Genomic DNA, 27959 nt, shown 5'->3' with positions numbered 1-27959 from the left:
AGCTGACATGACATACCCCTAAAAATTAATTACATAGGGGCCTCTAAGAAATATACCATGTTTCATATATATATTCATCTCTCAATTTAAATAGTCCACAAAAAGTTCTATGCACAATATACTCCAGAGGATTAATTTGAAATTGTCATTTCATTAGCAGTAATCCTTTACCACAATATTAATTTCTTTTTTCTTTTTTCCTCTTTTTTTCTCTTTTTGTCTCCCCTCCTTTTCTTAGTGTTTTGAATATCGTTGCATGACTTGAGATGTTCCTTCTGGACCACAGATATATCCATCAGCTGCTCACTCATTTTCCATCAATTTATTATGAACACAGGTAAGTACTCTATAAATAGAACAACGCAAAAGAATAAAATTAAAAACATATTTGAAACCACACATTAAAATCTGGGAGGTTTTGACCACATATTATAATGCACAGCCCACATATTATATTGCACAGCCCACGTAGTACATTGCACAGCCTACATACTATTTTGCACAGCCCACGTAGTACATTGCACAGCCCACGTAGTACATTACACGGTCCATGTATCATATTGCACAGCCCACATAGTACATGTCACGAGAGACCTAGGTGTGAAAGAGCAAATAACCCGGACCCCTGCAATTTCCCTGAAAGCTAGGGAAACCCTGACTGACCCTCTACCCAGAGTTTACACTGATGGTGTGTATGTCTGGGGCTCCACCCTCGCCCTATCTCCTGTTTCAACCCTAGGCTGAAACCACCACCCAACCACCCAGTGAAGAGACCTCTAACCAGCTCCCACAGTAAGCACAGACAAGGATAACGGAAAATATACACCACGCCGCAGTCACTCAGGAATACACTATAAGTGCAAAGGGCAAAACAAATACAAATATGGGAAGGAGGAAATAAGACAAAGGGAAATACACCACCAGCAACGATACTCCAACTACTAGCTCACCACTCCAGACCGAGATAACAACGCACAAAACAGAAGCTATAATCGGCGACGCCCAATGTTCAGAGGAAATATTAAAAGGCAGTGGGCGTGGCCCAGCTTCCAATCCGAGCACCAGCTAAATTAACCCCGGACCAGCTAGATAAAATCTAGCCGACGCCACTGAGCACATAGTGGACAAAAGCGGAATTACCGCTGTCTGTCGAACGCCCTGGTATGAACAGCGTCCGACATGACAGTACATTACACAGCCCACATATTATATTGCACAGCCCACGTATTATATTGCACAGCCCACGCAGTACATTGCACAGCCCACACAGTACATTGCACAGCCCACGCAGTACATTGCACAGCCCACGAAGTACATTGCACAGCCCACGTAGTACATTACACAGCCCACGGATTATTTTGCACAGCCCACGTAGTATATTGCACAGTCCACGTATTATATTGCACAGCCCACGTATTATATTGCACAGCCCACATAGTATATTGCACAGCCCACATATTATATTGCACAGCCCACGTATTATATTGCACAGTCCACGCAGTATATAGCAATGTGGGCATCATATCCCTGCTAAAAAAAGAATTAAAATAAAAAATAGTTATATACTCACCTTCCGTTGGCCCCGGATCCAGATGAAGCAGTTACCAACGCTCCTCATGCGCTCCGGTCCCAAGAGTGCATTGCGGTCTCGTGAGATGATGATGTAGCGTTCTCGCGAGACCACTACGTCATCATCTCGTGAGACCGCAATGCATGGAGTGGTCACCGGAGCGTCGCGAGGAGGGAGAAAGGCCGGTTCTGGATCCGAGGGGCCGACGGACGGTGGGTATATAGCGATTTTTTATTTTTTTTATTATTATTATTATTTTTAACATTAGATCTTTTAACTATTGATGCCGCATAGACAGGGTTAATAGCAGCGGTAACAGAGTGCGTTACACCGCGGCATAACGCGGTCCGTTACCGCTGCCATTAACCCTGTGTGAGCGCTGACTGAAGGGGATTATGGAGCAGGCACTGACTGCGGGGAGGAAGGGGTGGCCATTTGCCGCCGGACTGTGCCCGTCGCTGATTGGTCGTGGCCGTTTTGCCGTGACCAATCAGTGACTTGGATTTCAATGACAGACAGAGGCCGCGACCAATGAATATCCGTGACAGACAGAAGTAGTGAGGTCTTGGTAGCATAACTTTTCCTTTTTGGCAGCATTGAGTAAACTGATTGTCAGATGGTTTTTCATCAATGAAATTCAGAGAGTCGCATTTAGAGCAAACTGCATTTATATTCCCACAGTAGTGTTCATGAACTGTACTTTCATTGTCTGTTACGTAATGTGCAAGTTGTTGAATATTGTCCTGGTCGTGCCTTAGTTGGTAGAGCATTCATTTTTAATGAATTTGGCGATCATGTTGTTCCTGTCGTACAACAGTTTGTTGTGGTGTCTCCGGTTGGCGACGGTGTCTGTGAGATTCGTATATTCATTTAAGACCCATTCTAAGATAGAAACACAGGGAGATGCCGCCAATACAGGGAGATGCAGGCACACACCCTACACAATGGCGGCACTTGACAGCAGTGGAGGACAATGATGATTCCAGAATTCGCGGCAGACTGTGCCCATCGCTGATTGGTCGAGGCTGGCTGGCCTCGACCAATCAGCAAGGCGGGATTTCGGAGACAGACAGACAATTAGACCCTTAGACAACACAATGGCGGAACTTGGCAGCAGTGGAGGACAATGCCCGTCACTGATTGGTCGAGGCCGACTGGGCCCTGACCTATCAGCGACGTGGGATTTCCAGGACAGACAGACAATTAAACCCTTAGACAATTATATATATAGATCCTTTATATACTACAATAGTTATGGAGTGGAGCCAGTAGATTGTGGTGTTGTCTGAGTGCATGCAGAGTTCGCAGAGCTGGGCTATATTGCAATGTGCAGGGTCTGTGAGGCAGCAGTGTGGACAGTGACAGGTGGTGAAATCTTTGCCTGCATTGTAAGCAGAGCTGCTGGGACACATCTACAGACCGACTGTACACTGGCATCATCATGTGGGGCCATTATACTGTATGCAGCATCATGTGGGGCCATTATACAATATGGAGCATCATGTGTGGCCATTATACAGTATTGAGCATCATGTGGGGCCATTAAGCAGTATGGAGCACTGTGTGGCCATTATACAGTATGTAGCATCATGTGTGGCCATTATACAGTATTGAGCATCATGTGGGGCCATTAAACAGTATGGAGCACTGTGTGGCCATTATACAGTATTGAGCATCATGTGGCACCATTATACAGTATGGACCACTGTGTGGTCATTATACAGTATTGATCATCATATGAGGCCATTATACAGTGTGGAGCACTGTGTGGCCATAATACAGTATGGATCATCATGTGTGGCCATTATACTGTACGCAGCACCACGTGGGGCAATTATACAGTATGCAGCATCATGTGGGGCCATTATACAATATGGAGCATCATGTGTGGCCAATATACAGTATTGAACATCATGTGGGCCATTATACAGTATGGAGTACTGTGTGGCCATTATACAGTATGGAGCATCATGTGTGGCCATTATACAGTATGGAGCATCATGTGTGGCCATTATACAGTTATGAGCATCATGTGGGGCCATTATACAGTATGGAGCACTGTGTGGCCATTATACAGTATGTAGCATCATGTGTGGCCATTATACAGTATGGAGCACTGTGTGGCCATTATACAGTATGAAGCATCATGTATGGCCATTATAATGTATGCAGCATCATGTGAGGCCATTAGACAGTATGGAGCACTGTGTGGCCATTATACAGTATTGAGCATCGTGTGTGGCCATTATACAGTATGGAGCACTGTGTGGCCTTTGTACAGTATTGAGCATCATGTGGAGCCATTATACAGTATGGAGCACTGTGTGGCCATTATACAGTATTGAGCATTGTGCATGGTCAATATACAGTATGGAGCACTGTGTGGCCATTATACAGTATGGAGCATCATGTGTTGCCATTATACTGTATGCAGCATTATGTGGGGCTATTATACAGTATGGAGCACTGTGTGACCATTATACAGTATTGAGCATCATGTCTGGCCATTATACAGCATGGAGCACTGTGAGGCCATTATACAATATTGAGGATCATGTGTGGTCATTATACAGTATGGAGTACTGTGTGACCTTTATACAGTATGTTGCACTGTGTGGCCATTATACAGTATGGAGAATCATGTGGGGCCATTATACTGTACGCAGCATCATGTGGGCCATTATACATAATGGAGCACTGTGTGACCATTATACGGTATTGAGCATCATGTGTGGCCATTATACAGTATGGAGCACTGTGTGGCCATTATACAGTAATGAGGATCACGTGTGGTCATTATACAGAATGGAGCACTATGTGACCATTATACAGTATGTTGCACTGTGTGGCCATTATACAGTATGGAGCATCATGTGTGGCTATTATATAGTATGGAGCACTGTGTGGCCATTATACAGGTTTGAGCATCATGTGTGGCCATTATACAGTATGGAGCACTGTGTGGCCATATTTTTTTCTGTTTATAATTATTGTTTATGAAACATTGTGACCAGCAGTGCTAAATGGGTGTGGTTTGGGCATGGATATGGGTGTGACTAGTTGTGAAATGGGTGTGGTCAGGGCTGTGTCCTAAAATTTGCCACGGCGCGATGCGAGCACCGCTACCTTTGTCGCTCTTTGCCTTCTTCAAAAGTTGGGAGGTATGCATGCACAGGTAGGAAAGTGATGCTCTGCAGATACATGCACGCTTAGGGAAGTGATGCTCTGCAGATACATGCACAGGTAGGGAAGTGATGCTCTGCAGAAACATGCACACTTAGGGAAGTGATGCTCTGCAGATACATGCACAGGTAGGGAAGTGATGCTCTGCAGATATATGCACAAGTAGAGAAGTGATGTTCTATAGATATATGCACATGTAGTGAAGTGATGCTCTGCAGGTACATGCACAGGTAGGGAATTGATGTTTTGCAGACTTTGCAGATACATGCACAGGTAGGGAAGTGATGCTTTGCTGACTTTGCAGATACATGCACAGGTAGGGAAGTGATGCTCTGCAGATATATGAACAGGTAGGGAAGTGATGCTCTGCAGATACATGCACAGGCAGGGAAACGATGCTTTGCAGACTTTGCAGATACATGCACAGGTAGGGAATTGATGCTTTACAGACTTTGCAGATACATGAACAGGTAGGGAAGTGATGCTCTGCAGCTACATGCACAGGTAGGGAAGTGATGCTCTGCAGATACATGCAGTGGTAGGGAAGTGATGCTCTGCAGATACATGCACATTTAGGGAAGTGATGCTCTGTAGATACATGGACAAGTAGAGAAGCAATGCTCTGCACCCTGCATGTCCCTGTGTGCAGTGAGTAGTGCAATGCTTTGCAGAAGCTGTCCACACATACCCCCACTCCCCTGACGACCCCTCACGCTGTGGGTGCAGGACCTGCCATGTCGAGAGGTGAGAGGTCCTGGCCACTCTCATCCCTCCCTATTAGGCTGGCTCTTTCCCAGGGACACAATGATATCCCAGGGTCGAGCTCTCTGGTTACAGTATAGAGCTCAGGTTGTGTACTTACTGACTGAGCGGGCTCATGAATGCGCACCTTCCACCTTCTAAGCCTGCCCCACCCTGCCCTGATGCACCAATCAGCATCAGGCCAATTGCAGCCAGGCAGTCAATCAAAGCACTGAGCTGCACAGCCATTGGCTGTGCAGCTCCCAGAGACTGCCTCTCCCCTGACACGCCCACTACACAACCTTGCGGGCCCGCACTCAGTTTGCTGTGCATGGCCATTAGGTTGCCGGCCCTGAACAGCTGATGGGGGAGCAGCCCGGGGGCATTTGCCTCACTGCCACCTGGCCCAGCCCACCGCTAACATGACTCCTGCAGTATGTCATGAAGGGGTTAACGTGCGTCACTCTCAATACTAGCCCTGTCACCGTTGTATTCTCTTTTAGCACCTTTGAATATTATTCTGGCCCTAACGGATAGGGTTCACCGATATTTCCTGCTAGGTCACAAGTCCTAAATATGTGAGTGCCAAAACTGTACAAAAAAAGACATAGACCACACATCCAAATATTCATAAGTTGATTTAATTCTGCTAGGCATAGATTTACAAAACTAAACATGAGGTTCTTAGTTTAACATTCTGATCAGACTTTATGAAGCCCACTACCATGTCACAGTGAACCTCTCAGTGGGTCCCTAGACTAAAAGGTGCAGCATGGTGTTCAAACCATCATCGCAGCGATGATACACCAGCAGGGCGGGCGACCTGGTGCCTCACAGCACCCATGCTGCGAGGGTGAGTCCGCATGACTTCAGGTCACAACATCCCACAAGCACAACACCACAGCAACAATAGCCGCCACACAGCACAAACACCAGTGATTAATTGTAAAAAAATCACATTCTACAAGCTCTCAGACTGTGGACTGACAGTAAAAATAGGAGGAACTCCTCAGTCTCCTGCCAATTTAAAAACACCTACACTTTTGGCCTAAATATGTGAGTCAGTTTATATACAGCCCGCTCCTCGCACTGGCCATCTTTCTTCCATTATACATGGCCCCTGCTCACACCCTGTACCATATGTCTTAACTGGAAGTAACGTGTTGGTTCACTCAGGGTCTTCTTTTAGGAATGACAGGTGTTTTTCTCTGGCCGGTGATCAACATCTGACTTTTATCGCTTGATCTGCGAAGTCGGTCTTCAATGTTTTACCTAAAAACTCAGTCTTCGGTGCTTGAACTACATAGTCGAGACGTCCCCAGGATCAGAATGCTCTAAGGTACAATGAGCACAATATCTTCCACGAGCCCGTCCTTTTGCCCTGACTTGTGCTTCGCCTTCCTGGCCTTTTATATTTAGCAACAGTGCCACAGATGTCACTTGACCCGATGTTCCCTTCAAATTATTTCCTCTAGGGAACACACTCTCCGTCCTTCAGTTCCTGCCTATCCAGTGCAACCAGCAGATGGCGGCATTTACTTGCAGGTGCTGTGCAATGTTGACTGAATGCAGCTTCCATTTGCCACCCCTTTACTACTGAATACAGATTTGATAGCATTTTGATTGCATTGAGATTGAAAGGTCAGTCCAGGGGAAGAAGCACATTTCTCTGATAAGATATATTGCATTTTCATTTGTACTATTGATTAACAAAAGTAAAATTAAAATGACGGTTACTCTTTGAATACTGTGCAATTTATGTTCTAGCAACATTCAAGTATATAATGCCACCTAGACTGATATACAACCAGCTCCACATTTTGTGTGCCACTTTTAAATCTTCTTTAATCATCTTTTTTTTAACACAACACAAATGTACCCCAATTTACTTCTTTGTAAGGAAATATGCTTATAAGCAGCCATGTGTTCAGTGACTATACGAAATAATCCCTCCTCACAATGCAATGTATATTCTGTGTTATAAAGATCCATAGAGGCTCAGATACACTGCTACATATTATTCACTAACTTCTTTATTAACTTTATTCAAGGTGTTTAATGTAAAAGTTCTCATAGAAACCAAGGCAATAAACGTTTAAAATGTGGCCCTGATGATAATAATAATAATCTTTATTTTTATATAGCGCTCACAATCTAAATTCCCTATCAGTATGTCTTTGGAATGTGGGAGGAAACCGGAGAACCCGGAGAAAACCCACGCAAACACGGAGAGAACATACAAACTCTTTGCAGATGTTGTCCTTGGTGGGGTTTGAACCCAGTACTCCAGCGCTGCAAGGCTGCTGTGCTAACCACTGCGCCACCGTGCTGCCCGTATGATGATGATGACAAGGGGCATTTGACTCACGAAGAGTCAACCTTCAGCAGTCAGGAAAGGAAAACCCCCAGTGGAGGAAATCTCTCTATCAAACCTGGCTGAAGGACTGCCTTTCACTTAGGCTTTGGGTGTTTTCATTGATGAGAACAGAGACCGAGCCCGGAATCTGCCTCGTTCTGCAGTAGGAAACTCACTTATTCAGTGAGTGCATCTAGCTGCTGAGTGGTGGAGAACAGAGACCAAGTCTGGAATCTGCCTCGTTCTGCAGTAGGAAACTCACTTATTCAGTGAGTGCATCTAGCTGCTGAGTGGTGGAGAACAGAGACCAAGTCTGGAATCTGCCTCGTTCTGCAGTAGGAAACTCACTTATTCAGTGAGTGCATCTAGCTGCTGAGTGGTGGAGAACAGAGACCAAGTCTGGAATCTGCCTCGTTCTGCAGTAGGAAACTCACTTATTCAGTGACTGCATCTAGCTGCTGAGTGGTGGAGAACAGAGACCAAGTCTGGAATCTGCCTCGTTCTGCAGTAGGAAACTCACTTATTCAGTGAGTGCATCTAGCTGCTGAGTGGTGGAGAACAGAGACCAAGTCTGGAATCTGCCTCGTTCTGCAGTAGGAAACTCACTTATTCAGTGAGTGCATCTAGCTGCTGAGTGGTGGAGAACAGAGACCAAGTCTGGAATCTGCCTCATTCTGCAGTAGGAAACTCACTTATTCAGTGAGTGCATCTAGCTGCTGAATGTCCAGTAATGTCATATATCCAATGGTGGAGAACAGAGACCGAGCCTGGAATCTGCCTCGTTCTGCAGTAGGAAACTCACTGGTTTTGTGAGTGCGTCTAGCTGCTGAATGTCCTGTAATGCCGTATCCAGTGGTGGAGAACAGAGACCAAGTCTGGAATCTGCCTCGTTCTGCAGTAGGAAACTCACTTATTCAGTGAGTGCATCTAGCTGCTTGCTGCTGAATGTCCAGTAATGTCATATGATCCAATGGTGGAGAACAGAGACCGAGAGCGGAATCTGCCTCGTTCTGCAGTAGGAAACTCACTTATTCAGTGAGTGCATCTAGCTGCTGAATGTCCAATAATGTCATATCCGGTGGTGTAGAATGTCCAGTAGTGTCATATCCGGTGGTGTAGAATGTCCAGTAGTGTCATATCCAGTGGTGGAGAACAGAGACCGAGAGCGGAATCTGCCTCGTTCTGCAGTAGGAAACTCACTTATTCAGTGAGTGCATCTAGCTGCTGAGTGGTGGAGAACAGAGACCAAGTCTGGAATCTGCCTCGTTCTGCAGTAGGAAACTCACTTATTCAGTGAGTGCATCTAGCTGCTGAGTGGTGGAGAACAGAGACCAAGTCTGGAATCTGCCTCGTTCTGCAGTAGGAAACTCACTTATTCAGTGAGTGCATCTACCTGCTGAGTGGTGGAGAACAGAGACCAAGTCTGGAATCTGCCTCATTCTGCAGTAGGAAACTCACTTATTCAGTGAGTGCATCTAGCTGCTGAGTGGTGGAGAACAGAGACCAAGTCTGGAATCTGCCTCGTTCTGCAGTAGGAAACTCACTTATTCAGTGAGTGCATCTAGCTGCTGAGTGGTGGAGAACAGAGACCAAGTCTGGAATCTGCCTCGTTCTGCAGTAGGAAACTCACTTATTCAGTGAGTGCATCTAGCTGCTGAGTGGTGGAGAACAGAGACCAAGTCTGGAATCTGCCTCGTTCTGCAGTAGGAAACTCACTTATTCAGTGAGTGCATCTAGCTGCTGAGTGGTGGAGAACAGAGACCAAGTCTGGAATCTGCCTCATTCTGCAGTAGGAAACTCACTTATTCAGTGAGTGCATCTAGCTGCTGAATGTCCAGTAATGTCATATATCCAATGGTGGAGAACAGAGACCGAGTCTGGAATCTGCCTCGTTCTGCAGTAGGAAACTCACTGGTTTTGTGAGTGCGTCTAGCTGCTGAATGTCCTGTAATGCCGTATCCAGTGGTGGAGAACAGAGACCAAGTCTGGAATCTGCCTCGTTCTGCAGTAGGAAACTCACTTATTCAGTGAGTGCATCTAGCTGCTTGCTGCTGAATGTCCAGTAATGTCATATGATCCAATGGTGGAGAACAGAGACCGAGAGCGGAATCTGCCTCGTTCTGCAGTAGGAAACTCACTTATTCAGTGAGTGCATCTAGCTGCTGAATGTCCAATAATGTCATATCCGGTGGTGTAGAATGTCCAGTAGTGTCATATCCAGTGGTGGAGAACAGAGACCGAGCCCGGAATCTGCCTCTCTTTGCTGATGTAAAGTTGTCTCCAGCTGGATCCCATGTTCTTTGTGGGTTCACAGCGAGACCCCGCCCTGCCTCACCTGCAAAATAAATGTCACAACATTAGCAAAACAGTAAAGATGACTATATTGATATGGAGACAGATTTTAATGAGCAAGACAGCTGGAAAAGTGTATATGTCATACATCATTTGCAGATTATATTGCTTGTGGAGAACAACAAGTTGGCATATGGAGACTTAAAGGCCATGCAATGCTTCCCAGGGAATCTGAATAAGTAAGAAGAAGAAACCTAAACCCTTAAACCCCATGTCATACGTCGCTCACGCAGGAAAATCAGATCTCCTGCTTTACACTGATGAGAAGCAAACACCCCGAAACACATATCTGCAATGGGAATTTCTGCTTTGGCTTCTTTTCCTAAGTTATGTGGCAAGGTTTTTTAAAGAGTCGATATTGACTTTTAAGATTGCTACTTGGAATAGGTGGCACTGGTGTTCATGTCCTCTGCCTCTCTGAAGAGGCTTCTTACATTATATTACAGCACTAGTCTTTACAGGCAATGAACTGATCCTAGCCTTACAGCCCATCCTCTGACAGATTGACTACTAGATTATTGATTAGTCTCTTATTGAAAGGAAATGGAGTTTAGAAACATTAACAGAACCAGTATGGAAACTCCCCTCTGGGTCAGTCTGTCACTGTTACTTTGCTTACTGTAAGTGATAGCTGTAATTTGTGTATAACCCCTTCTCATGTACAACACCATGGAATCAATGGTGCTATATAAATAATAATAATATGTTGCTGGTACCAGCTAGACTCCATACAAAGACCAGTTTTGGCTCCCAGTCTGAAGCTTTAGCTTGCACAAATAAAAATATCGCTATCAACATTTAGGTCTCGAGTGATCAATTTCTAATTAGTTATCCCACTGCATGTAAATGCTAGAACATAACATACTGCATATCATTAAACATATATTTAAGTCTTAAGAACTTACTGTCGGTTTTGGCTGAGGCGGGCTTTAAATTCCACGAAGCAATGTTCACATGTTGTTCTTAAAACAGGCCGAGGAGGTGGAATATGTTTTTCGTCCTTTTGATGTTCTGTAAAATACAATGTTAGTGAGACTAGTTGATCATGTAAAGAACATTGAGTCTACTCTACAGCCATCCTGGGATTGGAGACCCCCAGCATACTAGGAAATGACTTAAGGGGAAACTGTCACCATGAAAACACAGTTCTATCTGCAGACATCATATACTAGATCTGGGGGATGAGTAGATTGATATATAATGTAGTTGTGTGAGAAAACATTCAGTATTACCTGTGTTTTAATAATTGATTCCTTTGCTTTTTCTTGGATTTTTGGACCAGTTGGCGGTACTATCACTAACTGACACATTTCTTTGTACAAGTATGTATACAGAGGTAGCTGTCAACCATGGATAGGACTGCCCACTGGACCACAAATCCCAGAAAGAGCAGAAGTTTAAATGATTAACTCCTACATGACCTATGACATATATATACGTCATAGTTTGTGCTCTGCATTACATGCAGGCTACTATTCTGAACCCTCATGTTTTTAGGCACATGAGAGCTGATCTGATCAGCTGTCCTGTGCCCCTAACAGCCGTGAGTGTAATCACGATCCACCCATAGCTGTTAACCTGTTAAATGCTGCTGTCAATCTTTAAAATGGCGGCATTTATCATGGTCACGGGAGATACGCATCACTAATCTCGCCCATCGTCGTGCCCGTCACATAAATACGAGGTGCCAATGGGATAGCATGACAACCCGGGGTCTGCAAGAGACCCCTGTGGTTGTCATTGCTGATCTGCTATGAGCGCCGCCCTAAGCCCAGCGCTCATAGTAAATGATCATTTCTGCTACAGGCAGCAGGGCTGAAGCGAACAGATGACTGCAGCTTCAAGTCTCCTAAATAGAGTATTGAAACAAGTAAAAAGTAGAAAAAAAATGTTTTAAAAATATGAAGAGAATTAAAAACATTAAAATTCAAATCACCCTCTTTTGCCCCATTCAAAATAAAGTGATAAAACAAAAAAATAAAATACACACATATTTGGTATCAACGCATTCAGAAACGCCCGAGCTATCAAAATATAAAAACAATTAATCTGATCAGTAAACGGCGTAATGAGAAAAAAAATAAAAATTTCAGAATTAAGTTTCTTTGGTCGCCGCAGCATTGCAACATTGCAATAACGGCAATCAAAAGATCGTATCTGCACCAATATGGCATCAATAAAAACTCGCCAACTCGTCAGCTCGGCGCGCAAAAAATAAGCCCTCACCCGGCCCAAGATCCTAAAAATTGGAGACGTTGCTGGTCTAGGAAAATGGTGACATTGGTTTTTTCTTTTTTTTTTTTTTTACAAACTGTAGATTTTTTTTTCACCACTTACTGTAAATAAAAAAGAACCTAGACATATTTGGTGTAAGAGAACTCATAATGAGCTGGAGAGCCATAATGGCAGGTCAGTTTTAGCATTTAGTGAACATAGTAGAAAAATACACATTTGTGGAATTGCACTTTTTTTTGCAATTTCACCGAACTTTTAATTTTTGTCCTGTTTTACAGTACACAATATGGTGTCCTTTTGTTGTTGATCAAAAGAACAATTCGTCCCGCACAAAAAAATCCCTCAGATGACCACATTGACTAAAAAATAAAAAAATTACAGCTCTGGGTAGAAGGGGAGATAAAACAGAAACCCAAAAACAGAAAGCCCCAATGTCTTAAACGGATTAAAAAATGTTTTTTTTCTGAATCTTTCCTCACAAAACTATAAATCAATCTACTCCGCTTCCTCTCCTGTATTTTCTTGGTGACAGGTTCTCTTCAAAGGGAACCTGTCACCCCCAAAGCTAAGCCCACGGGCATCAGGGGCTTATCTACAGCATTCTGTAATGCTGTAGATAAATAAGCCCCGATGTAACCTAAAAGATGAGAAAAAGAGGTTATATTATACTCACCTGGGCGGGTGCCGATCTGATGGGCGTCGTGGTCCAGTCAGGGGCCTCCCATCTTCATAGGATGACGTCCTCTTCTTGTCTTCACGCTGCGGCTCCGGTGCAGGAGTACTTTGTCTGCCCTGCTGAGGGCAGAGCAAAGTACTGCAGTGCGCAGGTGCCGGGAAAGGTCAGAGAGGCCCAGCGCCTGCGCACTGCAGTACTTTGCTCTGCCCTCAACAGGGCAGACAAAGTACGCCTGCGCCGGAGCCGCAGCGTGAAGACCAGAAGAGGACGTCATCTGATGAAGATAGGAGGCTCCGGACCGTGACGCCCATTGGACCGGACCGGGACCGCCCCAGGGTGAGTATAATATAACCTTTTTTTCTCATCTTTTATGTTACATCGGGGGCTTATCTACAGCATTCCAGAATGCTATAGATAAGCGACTGATGCTGGTGGGCTTACCTCACCCTCGATTTTGGGGGTAACAGATTCCATTTAAAGAAGACTATTCACAAATTTTTCATGTTGAACTGGACTCCAGATCTGTCAAGTTTCGGGAATGGTGGAGAGGTTGGAGTGTGATTGATTGAGTGTGTGGACAGGTGTCTTTTATACAGATAACAAGTTCAAACAGGTGAAATTAATACAGGTAATGAGTGTAGAGTAGGAGAAATTCTTAAAGATAAACTAACAGTTCTCCGAGAGCCAGAATTTTCGCTGGTTGGTAGGTGATCAAATACTTATTTCATGCAATAAAATGCAAATCAATGATATAAAAATCATAAGCTAAATCCAGAAAATCACATTGTAAGATTCTGTCTCTCACAGTTGAAGTGTACCTATGATAATAATTACAGACCTCTCCATTCTTTGTAGGTGGGAAAACTTGCAAAATTGTCATTGCATCAAATACTTATATTCCCCACTGTAAGCGAGATAAATATATAAAATAAACATCATATAAATATTATAACCTCTAATTGGTACAGTGATGTATAAAAAAGATGGACCAAACCAGTAGAGTTACCTCTGTGTCTATTGTTTATTCACTGACATTTTCCTTTAAGAGGCTTTTTTTATAAGGGCGTTTTTCCATTAAATTTATGTCATAAAAATCCTGAGTACTTACTGTCAGAGTTGATGATCGCGTTCTGATATGCCTTGTATTTGGCGACTATATCTCTAACCCGACGGGAAGGGATTTCGATGGTTTTGAGGTTGTCCCTTTTTCCAGCCAAGGGTCCGCAAGGAGCTTCATAATTTCCAATATTTCGTTTATTCTCATGTTTTCCTGTATCAGAAACCACAGAAATCAGTATTTTGATAATAAACACTTCTCTATGTTTCCCATAGAGTACTAGCTCTACGTCTACGGATCTTTTACCGACAATATTCTTTAAGAGACCATTTTTACAAGGTTGTTTTTCTTTTCATTGTGTTTCTAATATATTTTCAGAAGGGTGGAAAAAACAGAAACGCAAAAAGGGAAAACCTCAATGTCGTGAAGGGATTAAAAAATGTGTTGTACTGAATCTTTCCTCACAAAACGATATCTTCTCCATATCTGTCAAGTTTCGGCAATGGTGGAGAGGTTGGAGTGTGATTGATTGAGTGTGTGGACAGGTGTCTTTTATACAGATAACAAGTTCAAACAGGTGCAATTAATACAGGTAATGAGTGTAGAGTAGGAGAAATTCTTAAAGAAAAACTAACAGTTCTCCGAGAGCCAGAATTTTCGCTGGTTGGTAGGTGATCAAATACTTATTTCATGCAATAAAATGCAAATCAATGATGTAAAAATCATAAACTAAATCCAGAAAATCACATTGTAAGATTCTGTGTCTCACAGGTGAAGTGTACCTATGATAATAATTACAGACCTCTCCATTCTTTGTAGGTGGGAAAACTTGCAAAATTGTCATTGCATCAAATACTTATATTCCCCACTGTAAGTGAGATAAATATATAAAATACACATCATATAAATGTTATAACCTCTAATTGGTACAGTGATGTATAAAAAAGATGGACCAAACCAGTAGAGTTACCTCTGTGTCTATTGTTTATTCACTGACATTTTCCTTTAAGAGGCTTTTTTTATAAGGGCGTTTTTCCATTAAATTTATGTCATAAAAATCCTGAGTACTTACTGTCAGAGTTGATGATCGCGTTCTGATATGCCGTGTATTTGGCGACTATATCTCTAACCCGACCGGGAGGGAGTTTGATGTTTTTGAGCTTGTCCCTTTTTTCAGCCAAGGGTCCGCGAGGAGCTTTATGATTTCCTGTAACAGAAACCACAGAAATCAGTATTTTGATAATAAACACTTCTCTATGTTTCCCATAGTTAATTACATCTACATTTACGGATCTTTTACCGACAAGATTCTTTAAGAGACGATTTTTACAAGGTTGTTTTTCTTTTCATTGTGTTTCTAATATATTTTCAGAAGGGGAGAAAAAACAGAAACACAAAAAGAGAAAACCTCAATGTCGTGACGGGATTAAAAAATGGGTTTTACTGAATCTTTCCTCACAGAACTATATCTCAGTCTACTCCGCTTCCTCTGCTCTATAATATGGAACCTGCATTTTAAACTGTATTTTCTTGATGACAGGTTCTCTGTAAAGAAGACTATTCACCACAAATGTTTCTTGTTGAACTGGACACATGATGTAATATTGGCAGTAAAGTGGAATAAAACTTTTTTTTTAAATTTGCCTCAGTTAAGTAGAATTTAATAATTAAAATACTTGTCGTTACTAAGGTAACTTTTGTGAAATCAGAGTGGGAATTGCCAGAGAGTTTTCACAGGGGGTGTACTTCTTTTCCCTCTATGACACTGGCCACATCTAGAATATGGGATCCAGTTTGGGACTGCACATTTAAAAAAAGGAAATTCAGATATTAGAATCAGTTCAAAAGTGGGAAACTAGATTATTACATGGGATGGAAGGCCTCTCATATGATGAGAGGTGGAAAAGTTGGGCTTCTTACATGATATCTCATTAACATATATAAATATATGTGTCGTCAATACAAAGGGTTAGTACATTACTTATTTCTTGCAAGGACCATATTTGGGACTAAGAGGTACACATTACCGATGGAAAAAAGACGATAACTGTAGCTAATTAGGAAAGTGTTCTTTACAGTTAGAGCAGTCAGACTTTGGAATGCCGACTACAAGAGGTAGTAATTGCAGACACTATAACAGCTTTTCAAAAAGATCTGGATGACTTCCTCAATACACATAACGTGGGTTATAGTTAATTTAGTGACAGAATACACAATTGGTGGAGAAAGGTTGAACTTGATGGACCTAAGTCTTTTTCAACCTATGAAAAAAAAAGCATAAGCAACAAGCAACACATCAGAAAAAGAACACAGCCCCACAATAGCTTAGAGCTGGTTTCTCAATGTGTGAGATGTGAGGATACAGCCCTAATCTCCTGGTCTAACCTTCTGCATGAGTCAGTGTGGAGGCGGAGACAGCACAACTGAGTTTATCTGTGTCACATTACAGACCCTTCTATCAGCTTTCATCCTTCTTTGATAGCACAGTCACCATCTCTGCTGTCCTGCCTCTTCCCCACACTGTCTGTCCAGAGATGCATCAGTCATCACTAGTGTTGAGCATTCCGATGCTGCAAGTATCGGGTATCGGCCGATACTTGCTGTATCGGAATTTCCGATACCGAGATCCGATATTTTTGTGATATCGGATATCGGTATCGAAACAACATTAATGTAAAAATGTGTAAAAGACAGAATTAAAATAAAAAATATCGCTATACTCACCTCTCCAACGCAGCCGGGACCTCAGCGCAGGAACCGGCAGCGTTGTTTGTTTAAAATTCCCGCTTTTACTTAGTTACGTGAAGTCCCGGCTTGTGATTGGTCAGGGCGGGCATGTTGCCGGGACTCGGACCAATCACAGCAAGCCGTGACGAAATTACGTCACGGCTTGCTGTGATTGGTTAATGGCGGCCATGTTCCTGGGACGCGGACCAATCACAAGCCGTGACGTCACGGGAGGCTGGACACGCGCTTATTTTAAAAAGCGCGCGTGTCCAGCCTCCAGTGACGTCACGTCTTGTGATTGGTCACGGCGCCATATTGCCGGGATGCGGACCAATCACAGCAAGCCGTGACGAAATTACGTCACGGCTTGCTGTGATTGGTCCGCATCCCGGCAACATGGCCGCCATTAACCAATCACAAGCCGTGACGTCACTGGAGGCTGGACACGCGCTTATTTTAAAAAGCGCGCGTGTCCAGCCTCCAGTGACGTCACGGCTTGTGATTGGTCACGGCGCCATATTGCCGGGATGCGGACCAATCACAGCAAGCCGTGACGTAATTTCGTCACGGCTTGCTGTGATTGGTCCGAGTCCCGGCAACATGGCCGCCATTAACCAATCACAAGCCGTGACGTCACTGGAGGCTGGACACGCGCTTATTTTAAAAAGCGCGCGTGTCCAGCCTCCAGTGACGTCACGGCTTGTGATTGGTCACGGCGCCATATTGCCGGGATGCGGACCAATCACAGCAAGCCGTGACGTAATTTCGTCACGGCTTGCTGTGATTGGTCCGAGTCCCGGCAACATGCCCGCCCTGACCAATCACAAGCCGGGATTTCACGTAACTAAGTAAAAGCGGGAATTTTAAACAAACAACGCTGCCGGTTCCCTCGCTGAGGTCCCGGCTTCGTCGGAGAGGTGAGTATAGCGATATTTTTTATTTTAATTCTTTATTTTACACATTTATATGGTTCCCAGGGCCTGAAGGAGAGTTTCCTCTCCTTCAGACCCTGGGAACCATCAGGAATACCGTCCGATACATGAGTCCCATTGACTTGTATTGGTATCGGGTATCGGTATCGGATTGGATCCGATATTTTGCCGGTATCGGCCGATACTTTCCGATACCGATACTTTCAAGTATCGGACGGTATCGCTCAACACTAGTCATCACACTAATGTGTAATGCAAAAATAAAAAAATAACATAATCATTGTATTTCACTCTGCAGTCACTATTACATCATGTGACCAGTTCAACCAGAAAACTTTGGTGAAAAGTCCTCTTTAAACTGCAAATCAATAGCATATTGTTATAAAGTGTTTATTTTATGCAAGCAAAAAAAAGTTAGAATAACAGCTGTTTTGGGGTTTTGGGTGGGTGATGTCAGCAATCTTTTCTATCAGGGTCAAGGCAAAATTAACTTACTGTCAGGGGCGGTGACAGCGTCCTCATCTGGGCCCATATTGACTACTTCATCAATGGCATCAGGCACAGGGATCATGGTGCTGTTGAGGATTTCTCTCTTTTCCACCATGGGTCCTTGTGGAGCGATATCAGTCACAATTTTTGTTTGTTCCTCATGCTTTCCTGTAAAGTAGAATATTGAAATTAGTATTAAAATCTTCCCAAACAAAAGGTTCCAAATGTTTATTGAAAAAAAATGTAAACATTGGCTCAGTGGTTAGCACTACAGCCTTGCAGCAATGAGGTTCTTGGTTAAAATCCCACCAAGGACAACGTTTGGAAGGAGTTTGTGTGGGTTTCCTCTGGGTTCTTTCCACACTCCAAAGACATACTGATGGGGAATCTTGATTGTAAGCCACAATGGGGACAGTGATGACATTGTAAGTAAATTGGTAATACTGAGAACTTACTGTCAGAGGAAATGGCCACATCCTTATCTGTTTCAATATTGATGACAACATCAACTGGACCGGGAGTAGAGATGTTGGCGTTCTCAAGGACATCTCTCTCTTTGACCATTGGTCCATCCTCATGTTTTCCTGTTAAAGAGATCAAAGAAATAATAATTTTTTAAAATAAAATTTTCTCCATGTTTTTTTATTACATCTACTGTTAGTGCTTATCTTTGACAAGATACTTTAACAGTTTCACAACTGCCCACTGTAGATAAACGTTGGCGCTCGCTGGGCTCTGTGTGTATGATTTTTGCATAATTTATTTGCATTTTATTATATGAAATAACTATTTGATACATTAGAAAAACAGAACTTAATATTTGGTACAGAAACCTTTCTTTGCAATTACAGGGTCATATGTAGTAGTTCTTTCCCAAGTTTGCACACACTGCAGCAGGGATGTTGGCCCACTCCTCCATACAGATCTTCTCCAGATCGGTCAAGTTTATCAATGGTGGAGAGGTTGGAGAGTGATTAATTGAGTGTGTGGACAGGTGTCTTTTATTCAGATAACAAGTTCAAACAGGTGCAATTAATACAGGTAATGAGTGTAGAGTAGGAGAAATTCTTAAAGAAAAACTAGTAGTTCTCCGAGAGCCAGAATTCTCGCTGGTTGGTAGCTGATCAAATACTTATTTTATGCAATAAAATGCAAATCAATGATGTAAAAATCATAAACTAAATCCAGAAAATCACATTGTAAGATTCTGTCTCTCACAGGAAGGAAGGGCAAGAACAAAGGAACAAAGTATTTTATCTATATATGCCACAATTTTGAGTCAAAGAGTCAGAACCTGAACAATAGGACGACCCTTGATGTCTGCATAATCCTCAACAATGAGTCTACTGACTCCTTTAACCACTTAGTAAGCAACTCTGGAGATGCAGTTCTGGGTGATGGATTAAAATTAACCCTGAGACCTCTGGGCACCACTCTGTTTTTTATGTAATTTTCCAGTGCCTTTATTTCCCACCAGGATTTGATATGTTCTTTATAACCAATATATAAATCACCAAAGAGAGACTTTAGGGACCGATTGGTATTAACAGATCATAAATAGTTTGCATAAATGGGTGGGTGATGTCAGCAATCTTTTCTATCAGGGTTAAGACAAAATGAACTTACTGTCAGGGGCGGTGACCTCGTCCTCATCTGGGCCCATATTGATTACCACATCAGCGGTATCAGGCATAGGGATCATGGTGCTGTTGAGGATTTCTCTCTCTTCTACCATGGGTCCGTGAGGAGCGATATCAGTCACAGTTTTTGTTTGTTCCTCATGCTTTCCTGTAGAATATTGAAATTAGTATTAAAATCTTCCCAAAGAAAAGCTTCCATATGTTTATTGAAAAAAAATTGAAACATTGGCTCAGTGGTTAGCACTACAGCCTTGCAGCACTGAGGTCCTTGGTTAAAATCCCACCAAGGACAACATTTGCAAGAAGTTTGTGTGGGTTTCCTCTGGGTTCTTCCCACACTCCAAAGACATACTAATGGGAATCTTGATTGTAAGCCACAATGGGGACAGTGATGGCATTGTAAGTAAGTCATCAATACTGTTTTTATTAAGCTCTTTTTTATATAAAAAAATATGTCATAAAAGCCCTGAGAACTTACTGTGAGAGGAAATGGCCACATCCTTATCTGTTTCAATATTGATGACGTCAACTGGACCGGGAGTAGAGATGTTGGCGTTCTCAAGGACATCTCTCTCATTGTCCATTGGTCCATCCTCATGTTTTCCTGTTAAAGAGATCAAAGAAATCATAATTCTTTTAAATAAAATTTTCTCCATGTCTCTTATAGATTATTACATCTACTGTTAGTGCTTATCTTTGACAAGATACTTTAACAGTTTCACAACTGTCCACTGTAGATAAACGGCGCTCGCTGGGCTCTGTGCAGCGCCGACGTTTGTAATGACATAGTCGGTGGTCCCGCAGCACTCATGACCCCCAGGGTCCTGCAAGCACTGTAATTCCAGTGCAGAGCGATAGCTCTGACAGGTGTCATCATTCCTGTGAAACATCTGAAGGCTTGATAAACTTTTGGAATTGGGTTTTGAGCACTTTGAGGGGTGCAGTTTTTAGAATTTTGTCACTTTTGGGTATTTTCTGCATTAAAATCTCCTCAAAGTAACTTCAAATGTGATGTGGTCCCTAAAAAAATTGTTTTTGCAAATTTAGTTGGAAAAATGAGAAATCGCTGATCAACTTTTAACCCCTTTATGTTTCAAAAATTGTGCTGATGATAGACATGTGGGAAATGTTATTTATTAACTATTTTGTGTGACAACACTCTGGTTTAAGAACTTAAAAATAAAAAAAAAATTCTGAATTTTCTTCACATTTAGCATATTTTCAGACATAAATGCAATTTATATTGAACACATTTTACCACTATAATGGAGTACAATGTGTAATGAAAAAACTGAATCAGTGGGATCCGTTGAAGCGTTCAAGAGTTATTATCACATAAAATTACACTGGTCAGAATGAAAAAATTGGCCTGGTCATGATGGCGAAAAAAGGCTCTGGCGCAAAAGGGTTAAGAGACCATTTCTAAAAAGATGTTCTTCTATTAATTACATAACAAATGACCCCAGAGTAAGTCATCAACGTCATAAAGCTGTTACCAAGTTATAAAAAAGGAAAACAATAACTATTGGCATATAGATTTTATAGTCTTGTCCAGGGTTAGAAAAATATAATTGGTTTGTTTGAAATGTAAGACCACCCCTGTGTACAGGTTGTGCCTGGTATTGTAGCTCCGCTCCAGTGCAGGGAATGGTACGGAGCTGCAATACCATGAACAAGCTGAAGAGTTTGAAAGCATAGGGTTTTTTTGTTCTTTTTATGGCAGCCCTGTTATTCTTATCCTGGAGAACTGCTTTAGTGTCAGATTGGTTAGGCTGTACTTACCAAGAGGTTTATCAGTAGTCACTCTGTAGTAGTCTTCATCAGATTCATCCTTTCCCTTGGATTTATCCTTTTTCAGATATCTTTAATAGTAAAATATAAGGTATATTGTGAATTACAGAGTAATGTATCTATTCTGCAGAATGAAATAAAGACTCTTATGTTTTTCATTTTGTCTCTTACATTCTGTAGAAACATTGGCAATAAGTAAGATTTTGGTATTTATCAACCATATTTCATGTACATGAAAGTTCAATATGTGTGGATCATACTGGATTGTAAGGTAATGTGAAGATTAGCCATGAGTGGATTTATTTGAGTGGAATTGAATTTTGCTCATATTTACAAAACACAGATTTTTTGTAATTTACTCCACGCGAATAAAGCAAAGTGGAAGCTAGCTGCAGCCACCAGCTTGCGGAACAGTAGAGCGCTGGCAAAAAGTTTAGCTCTCCTCTCTGACCGACTTCTGCTGCTTTATTCTCGATGGCCAGGTTTCCACACTACCATTGTACTGCGCCTCTGGCCAAGTGTTCCCTTTGGATTGGAACTTTGGCTACAAGTGGGCCCTGAAAGGTCTTTGCTCATGTAAGCCCCAACCAAGAGTCAACACTGGGCCGGAGTTGCAGGCAGAGAGCATTGGGGGCTTCCGGAGAGGGGCTTGGTGATGTATGAACTTTATTTTCTTCTTACATCCTCCATTTATTATGATCTGGGACTGGGGAGACCCCAGAGCATAATAGGGAACAATCAATTTATGAAGAATAATTTTGCTGTAAATCGAATCTCTAAATAAAACCTGCATGATTTGGCAGAATTTTGTCAGAGCCTCTCATCTGTAATAAAGATGTAATTTTATTTTACAGACTCCCATGTACAACATAAATCATCCTTTACAATACTCACCTACATATGCTGTAACAGATGACACCAGTTAATAGTCCAAGGAGGAATATGCTGATGGAAACGGCAATATAAATGATGTATTTATTATTCCAAGAGATCTTTGTAGGAACAATACCATCCACTGAAAAAGAAGAAAGAATATGTATATTATATATATTCAATAACTTGTCTGTAATACACTATGCCATTATTATCAAAGGGAATCTGTCACCAGGCTTTTGCCATGTTATCTGTGATAGCCAAATTGTAGAAGCATAGACCTTTATTATACCGATGTGTCAATTACTGGACTGTTTCAATAGAATCACTGTTTTACCAGCAATTGATTATCACTACAGGACAACTGGTCTTGCGCCTCCTAGTCCAGCCAGGCTCCAGCACTGATTAGCCGCTTTCTGTCAATATACAATGTAAACACAAAGCTGTGGCGGGGTTATACACAGCTCAAAACCTGAGCGCTGCTCAGTCTGCAGCAGAGAAATCTGTGACTGTATTATATATTCTATTGGACTGTAGGACCCGGCAAGACGATTAAAAATATGGGACTTTAGTTTTGCAAAATTATGTCTCAGGGACGATGCCATATTAATATATAATAGATATAATGGACAATATAGAGATCTATCCAGTTGCTTAGGTAGAGGCCGATGTGTCTCGGTGAAAAATTTTGACCTGGGTCCCCACCTGCATATTTGTCAATTTGTCAGATGTATGGTCCCTTGTAGCATTCCAGATCCTGTTAAGACATATGTGTTTGCCCCCTCATGTAAAATGTCCCCATCCTGTAATAAAGTCCCCAATTCTTCATATAATAATAGCACCCATCCTGGCCCCTTGCCATAATAATGTCCCCATCCTAACCCATTCCTGTAATAATGTTCTCCATCCTGGACCTCATTCAGTAATAATATCCATCATCTTGATATAACGTCTATATCCTTGGCCTCTTCCTGGTATAATGTCCTTTCAACCTGGGCCCTTTCCTGGTATAATGTCTACCTTTCCTGGTATAATGTCCCCAATACTTTGCCTCTTCCTGGTATAATGTCCTCCATCCTGGGCCTTTCCTGGTATAATGCCCCCATTCTCTGCTCCTTCCAGTTATATATATCCCCATCGTGGTATATTTTTCCAGTAATAATATCCCTGTCCTACAGCTCTTCGCTAACAAAAGTAAAAAAATGAAATGATTCTATTCAAATTCCCCCACTCCTACTGCTTGTGACATCTTCTCCCATAGCCGGAGCAGAAGCCGGCAGCTGACTTTAGCGCGCCAGTGACGGGAAGCGCATGACATCACTAGCATGCGCCACTCGGTGAATATTTGTGCCGCAGTGAATTTCAGCTCAGTGTATGTCTGCAGGGCCCAACTACCCAGGCCTGGTCGCACTCACTGTGACCTCGATCGTTAGGCCCCGGATCTATCTTTCTATATCCAGGCATGTAAACACCTCAAAAGGGCCTGTGTGTCTAGAGGAAAAGAAGGTGAAAAGACATCTGGAGGCTTTTCCCTAAATAGATAATATTACTAGATATCTGCTCTAGATTACTGGAGAAGAGGGATTGATCCAGGAGTGGAGTCTAATTGCAGCATTTATTAGGAAGGAACATTGGCTACAGAACATCGGGTTTACTTCAGATTAGCACTGACAGATAATAGATAACCGATCCACGTAACTATGTGACTTACATCCACAATCCTCAGGTCCTTTGCACTGTTCCGTGCGGAGAAAACACTTGTCCTGTCCGTTTTGGCAGCCTCTGGTTTTATAGACCACCCTGGTCCCGATGCCTGAAAAGAATGAGACATCAATTAGTTGTAGGAAAACACTGTAGGAACTTTTCTCAATGTATCAGTGTAATTCTCGGTAGTCTTCTAGTGGTGGAGAACATCAGATGTCTACAGCTACTAATATATACATTGTTCACTGCACCTAATTTACTTCTCCAGACCTAGGACCATTTCTTATAAGTAACTCTAGGACTGCACAGATCACAATTATAGGAAATCCCAACATGTTGGACAAATTGGTCCCCGTTAGTCATAAAACTGTATTATTTCCCTTGTGGTAATGATGAAATCACACGACTGACGATCACAGACACAAGTGACTCCATTATTCCTTACAGGAAGATCTACATTTACTTTACAATTAGTTTGAGAGCCTAGAATAGGGAATACATGATGGGAGGGGGTAACACATGAAGACCATGAAATGTATCATGTGACTTATTAACAATCTCAGCCACTCAATAAAAGTGATATAAGAGCAAATATTCGGTATCTCTAATGAAGCGGAGTCTGACCCCCATCATATTACACTGGGTCCTATTAGTGATTGTCAGTAGGTTCTGGTGCCAGATGTGAAATGTTGTATGTGAAGGTTATATCTTAATTGTGAGCTACTTACCGCATGTTTTTGAGCACGGACCAAAGATCAGGTGATTAGTGTTGCCTAGAAATGAAAAATAGACATTAAAGAATATCTCTGCTGACAAAATCAGAAGTGACATGTATTTCCTATACCTCCCTTCTATTATATGTAGAAGTTATTGTATCTAGCCCGCATTATTACACCTCTATGTCTTATCTATATATTATTTGATTAAACGCTTATATGAATCCTGGCCATGTAATTAGCATTAGTTCCTTCATGACCTTTGACGTACATGTACGTCAAAGGTCGTGTCCTTGTCTTTAATATCATTCGCATATCAAGCCTGCATGTCTCCCGGCAGTTAATGGCTGATTCATGTGATTTTAACAGTTGCGGGTGGAGTAGAGCTCCACCGATGGGTGTTAACCTGTTTAATGCCGCTATGAATCTCTGACATTTGCATTTAACACGTGCCGTGGGGGGGTCATATCAGAAGCTGATCGGCGTACCCGTGACATGTTGGGGGGTGACTATGGGTTGCCATGACAGCCGAGGATCTGCTGAAGATGCCATGCTTGTTGTGCGGATCCTCTTGTGAAAGTCAGCCTGTAGCTGGCGTTCATAGGAGAACGTGGCTTTAGCTATACATAGCGGTGTTTATCCACAGTTATATATAGCACAATCAACCAGACAATCACAGCTTCAAGTCCCTAAAGAGGACTATTGAGTACAGTAAAAATACAGTAAAAACTGAAAAAAGGTCATTCAAAATTAAACACTTTAAAAAATAATTCTAAATACACTTTTGTTATCGCTGCATTTGTCAATGGAGATCTCAATGTGACATTATGATGTGCGGAACACGAGGAGCGGAACACGAGTGATGTCACAATGGGTCAGATAACTGCAACCACTAAACATGGAGCAGCTTCATCAATCTATATATGATTAATATAATATGAATGTATAAGGACCAAGCCGCATGAGAGGGTATTATGAATGTATGGGGGCCGCATAGAGAGACATTATTCATGTGTTGGGGCACAGGGAGACATTACTACTACTGGGCCACATAGGGTGACAATATTAACTCATGATGAACACATGAGGGACAGGTTTACCAGATGAGTGCCACATAGGGGCCAATATTAATGTATGGGGGCAGCATAGAGGGACATTATTACTATATGGGGGCCAGATAAGGGGACAATATTAGTATATATGGGTCACATAGGAGGAAATTATTAAAAATTAAAATCGCCAAAATAAAATTTTTGGCAGCCGCAACATTGCAATAAAAGGCGATCAAAACATTAAATCGACCCCAAAATGGTATCAGTAAAAATGTCAACTCAGGGCACAAAAAATAAGCCTTCACCCAGCCTAATGGTGTTTACCCCATAATATGTGAATATTTGGAAAAGTACTTACCTGCTGGGATTGTCTGCTTTGGCCAGGAATCATGGCGGCGGATGTTGATAGGCGCCATATGGTTTGGCCAGGAATCATGGCGGCGGATGTTGACAGGCGCGCCTTCCACAGATGCTAATAGCACACTCACGATTAAAAGAAATCGAAAGAGCATTTTAGCCTGAAGAAATATCGCTTAATGTGTAATACACAGTGAGCTTCTTCAGACAAAGCCTTTTCCTGCAGCGTCGCTGCCTTATAACCACACATTCCGTGATGTCACAATGGAGATCTCAATGTGACATCACAAGGAGCGCAACACGAGTGATGTCACAATGGGTCAGATAACTGCAACCACTAAACATGGAGCAGCTCCATCAATCTATATATGATTCATATAATATTAATATATAAGGACCAAGCTGCGTTAGAGGATATTATGAATGTATGGGGGCCGCATATTAACATATGACAATATTAACTCATGATGAACACATGGGGGACAGGTTTACCAGATGAGTGCCACATAGTGGCCAATATTAATGTATGGGGGCAGCATAGGGGGACATTATTACTATATGGGGGCCAGATAAGGGGACAATATTACTGTATATGGGTCACATAGGAGGAAATTATTAATATATTAGGGGCACATAGAGGGACATTATTATTTTTTTTTATTTAATTGTTTCTTGTATGTGGTAGTATTGGTACACTGTGTGCAAAACTATTAAAGGGGGTGTCCAGAACATTAACACTGATGGGATATCCTTACATAGTAACATAGTTATTAAGGTTGAAGGAAGACTGTAAGTCCATCTAGTTCAACCCATAGCCTAAGCTAACATTCCCTAACATGTTGATCCAGAGGAAGGCAAAAAAACCATGTGGCAAAGAGTAAGCTCCACATAGGGGAAACAAATTCCTTCCCAACTCCACATACAGAAATTCATAGTCTCACTGCTCTTACAGTAAAGAATCCGCGTCTGTTATTATGCTTATACATGTAGGATAGCTGCGGAGACACCATCACGTGTTCCTCAACGCAAGCAGTGAATAGCCAGACCTTTCCCCGGGAAGGAACAACCACGGGAAGGGCAGCATCCAGTAAAGGAAAACATCCAATACAGGAAAACCACCTATGCCAAGCATGGTATCCATCCACAGACAGCTGTTTCGGGGTGTTTGCCCCTCATCAGTGTGGAGTAGGAATCTGGCTATTAGGAGCAGTGCCTAGTAAAAGGCTGTGAAGGAACAGATGATTGGCCTCGGGGAGACCAAAACATCCAACACCGCGGAGACACCATCACGTGTTTCTCAACGCAGTGATCCAGAACACTGCCCCCATCCCTTATGGGAAATATGCAAATGCATGTAGGATAGCTGCGGAGACACCATCACGTGTTTCTCAACGCAAGCAGTGAATAGCCAGACCTTTCCCCGGGAAGGAACAACCACGGGAAGGGCAGCATCCAATAAAGGAAAACATCCAATACAGGAAAACCACCTATGCCAAGCATGGTATCCA

The 27959-nt window shown here is 42.4% G+C and overlaps 1 protein-coding gene across 3 annotated transcripts; it reads right to left on the bottom strand.

Moving 5' to 3' along the window:
- Positions 1 to 7: 7 nt before the first annotated feature.
- On the bottom strand, positions 8 to 26647 carry LOC143809128 (uncharacterized). 3 transcript variants are annotated; one of them, XM_077292278.1, is made up of 13 exons: positions 26453 to 26647; positions 25055 to 25099; positions 24334 to 24435; positions 22644 to 22764; positions 21741 to 21820; positions 20437 to 20562; positions 19945 to 20106; positions 18774 to 18902; positions 18325 to 18486; positions 15243 to 15377; positions 14222 to 14383; positions 11108 to 11213; positions 8 to 346 (listed from the first exon to the last, which is right to left on the bottom strand). In XM_077292278.1, exons 1-13 carry the CDS (start codon positions 26604 to 26606, stop codon positions 304 to 306), a joined length of 1527 nt encoding a protein of 508 aa, XP_077148393.1. In that variant the 5' UTR covers positions 26607 to 26647; the 3' UTR covers positions 8 to 303. The 3 variants fall into 3 exon arrangements, with proteins under 3 accessions (XP_077148393.1, XP_077148395.1, XP_077148394.1); XM_077292279.1 differs by lacking the exon at positions 8 to 346 and adding an exon at positions 9548 to 10185; XM_077292280.1 differs by lacking the exons at positions 19945 to 20106; positions 20437 to 20562.
- Positions 26648 to 27959: the final 1312 nt, after the last annotated feature.

Source organism: Ranitomeya variabilis, chromosome 2 (assembly GCF_051348905.1).
Source record: "Ranitomeya variabilis isolate aRanVar5 chromosome 2, aRanVar5.hap1, whole genome shotgun sequence".
Taxonomy (NCBI): Eukaryota; Metazoa; Chordata; class Amphibia; order Anura; family Dendrobatidae; genus Ranitomeya; species Ranitomeya variabilis.
This window is presented reverse-complemented; position numbering and strand designations above follow the sequence as displayed.

Bases quoted from the DNA above. Each gene is read 5' to 3' on its own strand.
- LOC143809128 (XM_077292278.1), bottom strand. From the start codon at position 26,606: ATGCTCTTTCGATTTCTTTTAATCGTGAGTGTGCTATTAGCATCTGTG. The intron at 25,100-26,452 runs GTAAGTACTTTT...TTTCATTTCTAG, and splicing joins AAAGCAGACAATCCCAGCAG to GCAACACTAATCACCTGATC. The intron at 21,821-22,643 runs GTGAGTATTGTA...TTACTATTAAAG, and splicing joins ATCTGTTACAGCATATGTAG to ATATCTGAAAAAGGATAAAT.